Below are 7,849 nucleotides of genomic sequence, written 5' to 3'. Positions count from 1 at the left end.
ATATATATATATATACTGTATATATATTATTACTGATGTACATTTTCAAGTCAGTCATAGGAAAATGTAGAAATCAAAAAAGTCTTCTATTCTTCTGTATGTATCAGTGATGGCTGCTGCCAGTACTATTAATGGACAGTGTGTCGAATATTTGGAGATGTTTATAATAATGGATATTTTTAAAATAAAATACCAGAAAGTAAAGGGGAAAAATGCGTAGATTGAATGAATGAAATGATGGGAAGAAAAGAATGAATGTCCGTATGAATGGGGAAATTTTGATGTGCCTTTGAATTATCTGCGGAAGTAAGTCGGGCCAGTGTTAGGTTTGTTAACTGCATGTGCTATTTTTCAGGTGAAAATCCGGAGTTTCAAGATGGAACTCTATGAGACTGGCTAACGTTCTTCGAGGCTTAGACGGGATTTGAACCCAGGTCTTTCCTATCTCATCGTTCCACAGATGACACATTTCTGTAGTTGCGGAGTGGGATTGTCAAGCTGAGTTAATCTCAAGGAGTATTTTTCATGGATGCATAGACTGTTTTAACGAATGGGGATTGCATATCAGTGACCAGCCCTTCTTTTAAAGAGCCACCTCTTTCATTTAAGAGCACCGGAAGTTGAGTCTCTGTTTAGGCCACACTTCCGGTAAAAGGGAACAAATGTTAGGAGCGGAACGTGTCCCAATAGACTTAGTGTGTGTGACATTTTCGCCTACTTCTGTCATTTCGGCACAACTACGACACTCGCCGACAGTTAGCTGAACTCCCGTATGAGAGGATACGGGGGAAAAAAAGGCGATCGTTCTGTCGCACACAGAGTATCGATACGGACACTGTCAAAGCCCCGCGCTCTGGCGAGTGTCAGTCTGCCTCACCTCCCACGTGAAAGAGGAGCTAAACGATCACACACATGTCACCTGCTGAGCTGTCGTGGTGTCACACAACCAGTCACAGTCACACATTTGGGGAAACAGACGCCAGCAAATTTCTCTGCGCTCAGGTTGCCGTCCCTTTGGGGCGTCTCCGTCCCTCTTGCCGCAATCCACTTATTCGCCGCATATTTGCTGTCAGACTGCCGTAGTCCCGCCCATCAATTCGACGCGGAGGTCGGGTCTAGTCACCGCCTTGTTCCACTACACACTCGCAAGCCATCCCCGGTCGCCTGCTTCGAGCGCCCCCTGTGAGACACGACGTGGAGTTGCTTCGCTTAGTTAGTTGCCTTTCATTCCTAGCGTTCGCCGGCTGACGGACTGCTATTGGTTTGAACTCTGCGCGTCTCTCGTCAGTTTCTCTGGGCCGAGCCCCTGACGTTCCGTAGATAGATTAACAAACAGTGGTAAAAGAAAAAAAAAAAAAAATCCTTCGGAATTCAAGATTCGGACGTCCGCTTAGTATCCGAGCCCGTACAACTCCTCGACTCGGACGCCAGGTAACCACCATGTACAGGTGCCATTTCCGTCGACGTCACAGCTAACTCTGTCCTGGGAAAGGGTGTGTCTGCATGACCTGTCGCCCGTCAACAGCTGTCGATTTTTCATCTGCGACACCCGAACTAGTTAAACAGTCGAAACAAAAACAAAACAATAAAAACTTTTTCCAGCTGATCTTCGTAAGTTTCGTCGGCGACAGGTGACGGAAGCCGTCGCCAACCCGAAAGCACCCCTGTTAGCACAGCACAGCAACTTCAGTAGCGACTGCGACCATCATTCCGGCAAATCGTGGTTCCGTGCATCTAACAAGACAAGGCCTCTCGTACTGACAATGTGACCGAAACATTGCAAAAGGGTCTTTGCTTAAGAACCCCCTTTTCCCGCATCCTTCCCCCCCCCCGACGAAAAAAGAAAAATCTCCCGTCAGAACTGTCCGCCTAGAAAAACTGACGCAGTGATCTCGTTCCATCACCGCGACTAGAGGCTACTAGTCAATCTCCGAGCTTTCAGAGAAAAAGGGGGGTGACAGCAGTTGACACGTCCAGACTGACCCTCGTAAGAAAGTTGATCTCTTTTCGTTGAGCCTGGGCTGCAACTGCCGCCACTCATGCTGATCTCCGAAGAAACGATGCAGTCTCCTCATTCCCCGAGCTCGGCCACAAAGCCGACCGTTGGTCACCGAGCTACCGACTTCTCTATCGCGGCGATCATGGCAAAGCAAGGACCGGGAAATCGACAGACGAGGAGCGGTCCGCTGGGTAAGTTTTCATTTTGCGATGATTCCTTCTTTCAATTCTTGTACTTACTAAATAGCACGTGTTATTTTAAAATAATCAGGTTAGTGCGATGGTATCTACTTTCTAGTGCCAATATATTCTTGTCGTCTGCCATTTTCGCGTCAATTTCACCCAACAATGTCCTGATTAACTCAACAATGATAATTTCGTCTTACCATAAATACAACAGTGGAATTCTTCTCATCAATCGTTCCATCCACACGTATATTCAGTTAGCTATTTCGCTACACAGAAGAAGGAAACAACCATTGAACATTTTGCGAAGCGGTTCCGAAAAACTTACTCATTAAATATATATATATATATATATATATATATATATATATATATATATATATATATATATATAGTATTGCATAGAAGGGTCATCAGGAAAATATATTTAGAATTTTCTGAAATGATTCCAAATGTTATTACTATGACTGCTCTTATTTTTTGTTGCTGTTCGATATTTCAACCCAAGTTAACCAAGGCTAAGTATTATGTCAGTTAATTACAAGTGATTTTTTCGACCCGCCTGCCTGTTTGAAGGGATAAAGAAGGAGAGGGGTCAGGAGAAGTTTTGTATGCGATGAAGCTTGTATCGGCTTCACTTTTGTTATCCACTCTTCACAAAAAGTTCAGTATTTTTCTTAATAATACTCCCCCACAAAATAGAGGTTAACAAATCAATTACTTAATTTATGAATATAAAAGTAATATGCGGTACAATGCAAACAGAATGCATTGAATGTACGTCTGTATGAATCAGAGAATGAAGACATCATTGGTGTCACCCAAACAATGCTTGCTGTCCCGAATAAACCCTACGGTTTTGTAGCTTCTTCCTTTATAAAACCAAACTATATTGAGCTTATTGCGTACCGGCTTTTAGTTGTAAATAATTTCAAATTATTTTTAGTATTGAAATATCATCGAACAAATGTAGAATGTTAGTGTGAAAAAAAAATCATATTTATTGCCATTAATAGCTTATTATCATTAGCACAAGAATGTGAGGCCTAATTTTTAAATTAGCCACATTTCTGGTAGTGTTTTTTTTGGGGAGGGGAGGGGAGGAAGCGGGAGTACGGAAAAATTACAATATTTTTAACAGATCCAAATTCGGATTCCTTCTTTTTTTTTTTTTTTTTCACTTTTGGAAACAGGAAAATATATTGTTCTTTTGGCTTAAAATTATCTTGTTGGGAAACGAAGTTTTTTTATATGATGAATTGGTACCTTATTCGGCCAAAGATTATCTTGTGTGTGTAGGGGTGGGGAATCAGATTGATAGCTTGTGAAGAATCCAATTCAGTGTCGATTTTCTATTCTGAAAAAAATCCATCGCAATTTTGATAAAAAACAACAGATTTAGTAACACATAACTACAGAAACAATTTGCCAGTTAATTACACAACAATAATGAGAGGTATACAGTCTCTGGTGCTACAGAATTTTTTATTCTATACCCTAGTGTACATTTTTGCCACGTGTTGGTATATTATTCGTAAAAAATAAAAGAAAAATAAGGAATGACGACTTGGTATAGTGCAACACACTCACGCAGACACAAACAAGGCAACAACATTATTCTTGTTGTCATTCATCCATTCATTTCTCCTCCTGTTTCTTTTTAACATTCGTTCATATATTCAACTTAGTTGTAAACATGTTTTCCACTCTGAATACTATTGATAAAGACTGGCCTACGACGTCTGTTATACTTCTAAACTATTTTAACAATAATAATGTCATGTTGATGGCACAATACGTTTTGTACCATCAACATGACACGTACTTGTGTATAATGCTATGAAATGAAGGCGCTAATATTTATAGAAACATAAGTTTCAGAAGCAGTCCCCGGATGCTAACGCTGGAAACAACAATTAAAATCTATTGGAAGTTAACAATACTGTACACGTCATAAGAACCACGTGTGTCTAATACATTCGATTGTTTAAAATCAACTCGATATGGGTACATTCAGATAACGTATAACTGTCAGAATTCTTATTGGATTTTCCAATGTTCCTACAACTTTCTACATTCTTTTGAAAGTGCCTGATAAAAGGATATTTGAAAGAACTCGCCTAGTTCTATTTGCTATGCACATACAGATCCGTAGATATGCATATCTAAGCAAACTGGAGGATTCTCTTTTTTCCTTTTTTTTTATTGTAGAATTCGCCGAAATTTCACGATAAAGTGAAGAGACAAATCGGAATGTATTCGAGTCATTCTTTACGGTGATTCAAAACGACGGACATCATAAAATCTGACAACGACTCCAATACATAAATAGCGACTGTTATCTAACACAATGAATATTTGCAGTCAATTCTTCGCTCCACTTTGCATACGTAAACTATTATACGAATGTTCATTAGGCCTAATATATAACCTTTAAAAAGAAACCTAAAGATCCGTTTAATAAAAATGTAAAAAAAAAATCGTAACATGATTATTTTTAAATGTGCAACAATTTTAACTATAACTCAAGCGTTATGTGGAGAAAAAAATATTAATATGTGGTCACAAAATGGTCATAAGAAAAAGACGAGATACCCTTTACAGGTTAGCAAAAGAAAGTATTGCCCAAACCACACACACGCACTAAAAATGTTGTTGTTCTTGACGGCTATGCAAGCAAAATATCTTGGCGACCTTAGCCATGCAGAGCATATCCCAATGCTCCGATCAGATGATCACTTAAAAAGCAGAGAGGGGGAGGGGGGGATGGGATCACGTATGCCGTGGTGGTTATACTATATGTGATAGCCCATGGCCGAGTTGGCGGTCACGATCTAGCATATTCTTTCTTTATGAATAATTTTTGGCGATTTGAAAATATAGTGCACCTTTAGCTATAAAAATATCTCGAGGTTTTGGGCAGAAAGTGAACAGCCAACAGACAAGAATAGCCTTTGGTTTTCATCTATAGTTGTTTCCAATAATCATCACGTTCTTCTATAGTTCTTCATATCCCGTGTTGAGGGTAGTGATATGCACGGGAGTGTAGGTGCGCTTATGGTGTTGCTAGTGAAAAGGGAAATAGATGATGGAGTAAGGGGGGTCGGAAGAAGGGGGGGTAGTTCGCTTTAGCTTACTGACGGATGATGGACAGTTTGAAAGAAAGCTGGCCATCTGGAAAAATAAAGTTTGTCCTTTTTTTTTTTTTTTCTGTTTCTTAAGACGTTTTAATACACTAAGGCTCAGGGATAGGTGGGGTGGTGATGGGGGAAAGAGGAACTTTGATCATCGATTCAATTTGTTTCTTGCAAGCGCTATGTTTTGTCGATATTAACACTGCAGAAGTGCATGAAGGTGATCAAATATTTCTGTTCCTTCTTGAAAAAATAGGACACCATGAATTTTTTAATGAGCAAAAAGCTATTAGAACTTCACAGGATAGAATAAAAGTAGGAGATTACATAACTGCAGAGGCTTCATCATTTTCGTTTCTTTTTACTGGTTCTCCGAAGTCCAGTACGATCTTGAACATGTGATTAAGATTACTGGGATATAAATAGATGGCGAGCTTTAGCAAGTTTGCGTTTCTTTACTTCTAATGTTCTTCTTTCTATAGTATTGTATACTAGAAGACACGAATAAAATCTTAAGGAATTAGGGGAAAAAAATTTCTAATGAAAAAGGAGATGATGATAAGAATTCTTATTCAAGTTTTCACTTTATCTGACCATCTTCACTTAATACAGTAATCGCTTCATTGTAAAACTAAATATCATCTATTATTAACAAATGCATTGTAGTCATAATAAATATGACTCCTTGAATGAAAATATGGCGGATGTGTATTATATCGGAAAGTTATAACAGATACAAAAAATTAGCTTGCTATTTACGTTCTATTACTGCAATAACCTCATGTTCGGAAGGAGTTACATTGTAAGTTTGTGTATGCGGGTGAGAAATGAGGTTACACATCTCTTTCGCCATAAGAAAGATGGAGATCAGAAGGCAGTGAAAAAATAGTCTTGTATGTCACTGGGAAACAGGACTGTAACATTGCTCCAACGTGCGCTGCAGGATATAAATACTGTAATTGGTCCTGACGAGCAATAATTTAAACCGTATACTGCGTGGAATGTCTTTAAGATATATAGCTGAAATTTTAGCGTTCATCAGAAGCTATTTGTTAGAGGGGGGGGGACACAAAAGTAAACTTATAATATACTTATCCCACATCTAACTCAGGAAAATATGCTCAGAATTCTGGAAGAAATACGTGTATTGAGCCTGTTCTTTCTCGTTTGGGCATATCGCGGTTTAACGAAGATTTGCTGTATACATTGTGGCATCTTGGTGGAGTTTTTTTAATGTTAATCTTACCTCTAAAATTTGTGTGATGTGCACACATTTACCTACGCCTGTTACAAACAAAGAGATCATTCTTGTATACGCAAAACTTGCATCACGACCCGATTTATTTCCCTAATAAACATGGGAAAAGTTAGTTATTGCTGTGGCCAATAGTTCTCTGGCCTGCCCTTGGCTTCATAAAGTGCATCGACCTGTACGGAGACATCCGAGACTAGCGGGGCAATTCAGACCATCGTTTCTCATATTCCTCAAGGGAGGGTTAATTCTGTTTGATTGAAAAGGGGATGATCAAAGATAACCAGATTTTCCCCCGTGGAGTTTGGACCATGTGAATAGTTGGCCCATTGCAATTATGATGGCTTGGAAGCCATCAGAAATATACTGGCTTGTTACTTTTCATTTGAAGTGATAGATGCTTCGGAACTGTGGGAAGAAATTAATGTGCGAGACTGGGGACGTTTCATGAGATGAAGTATCATCCTGTTGAGTGTCGTATGATTTCTGGAATTAAATTTTGAAATGGATCCAATTCAATAGTTTTCTAGCTGTCTTAGAAGCAACCATTGGAAAACAACGGTGTGTAATTTTTATACCTATTGTCAATCATATAATTAGGAAAATATACTAGTTCATTGTTAATAATCCACAATGCTATAGTTTCTATGACGTCACAAAGGCAATAATATATCGCTAGATTAAAAAAAAATTATAAGAACAAACACTATTGCCTACTAACAATGATATATTGTACTAATAGGGTTCTAACAAAATTAATCAATCACACCATCTATCTATTAATAATAATTATGTATTATTTTAGGTTACATGAAATACGCACACCGTTTATTTGAAATAACATTTGAAATTAATTTCTACACGTTTTTTTCTTGTTAAATTTCGATTTTTTTATCGTGGTTTATTTTACTCGTTTATTTTTATGTGAATTCCATCCACAAAAGGTTGTCAATCTATCGTACATTCAGAGCAGGTATGAACAAAGGCTTAAATAATGCGAAAAGTATAATCTAGTGACCAATAGGAACTTTTTTCAAGCTATTGAAGGCCTCTTTATGAGCGATCTCACAACGAAGAAATCAACTTCCACCTACCGCATGCAAATGTCAAAGCAAAGGAATATGGAAAGCTTACATCAAACTTTCTTACTCCTACATGTTCCCTTTTCTTTAGGAAAATTACTTTTTGGACAACGAGAAACAATTCCTATGCGCCTACAAATTTATAATGAAATAAATAAGACCAAATCATTCGCGACATACAATTTCAGAAAACTTAT

The 7,849-nt window shown here is 38.3% G+C and overlaps 1 protein-coding gene across 1 annotated transcript in view; it reads left to right on the top strand.

The window, feature by feature from the left end:
- The first annotated feature begins 1,312 nt into the window (after positions 1-1,312).
- LOC150096636 (uncharacterized) overlaps positions 1,313-7,849 on the top strand; it is a 79,405-nt gene continuing 72,868 nt past the window's right edge. Inside the window, exon 1 of the mRNA XM_090408051.1 lies at positions 1,313-2,190. Within this exon, the coding sequence (XP_090264177.1) occupies positions 2,040-2,190 (151 nt within the window). The 5' untranslated portion in view covers positions 1,313-2,039. The remainder of the gene's footprint in view (positions 2,191-7,849) is intronic.

This window comes from Typopeltis vanoorti, chromosome 18 (genome assembly GCF_054136105.1).
Source record: "Typopeltis vanoorti isolate ZY-2024b chromosome 18, IOZ_Tvanoo_1.0, whole genome shotgun sequence".
Lineage (NCBI taxonomy): Eukaryota > Metazoa > Arthropoda > Arachnida > Uropygi > Thelyphonidae > Typopeltis > Typopeltis vanoorti.
Note: the sequence above shows the minus strand (reverse complement) of the source record. Positions and strands in the feature narration are given on the sequence as shown.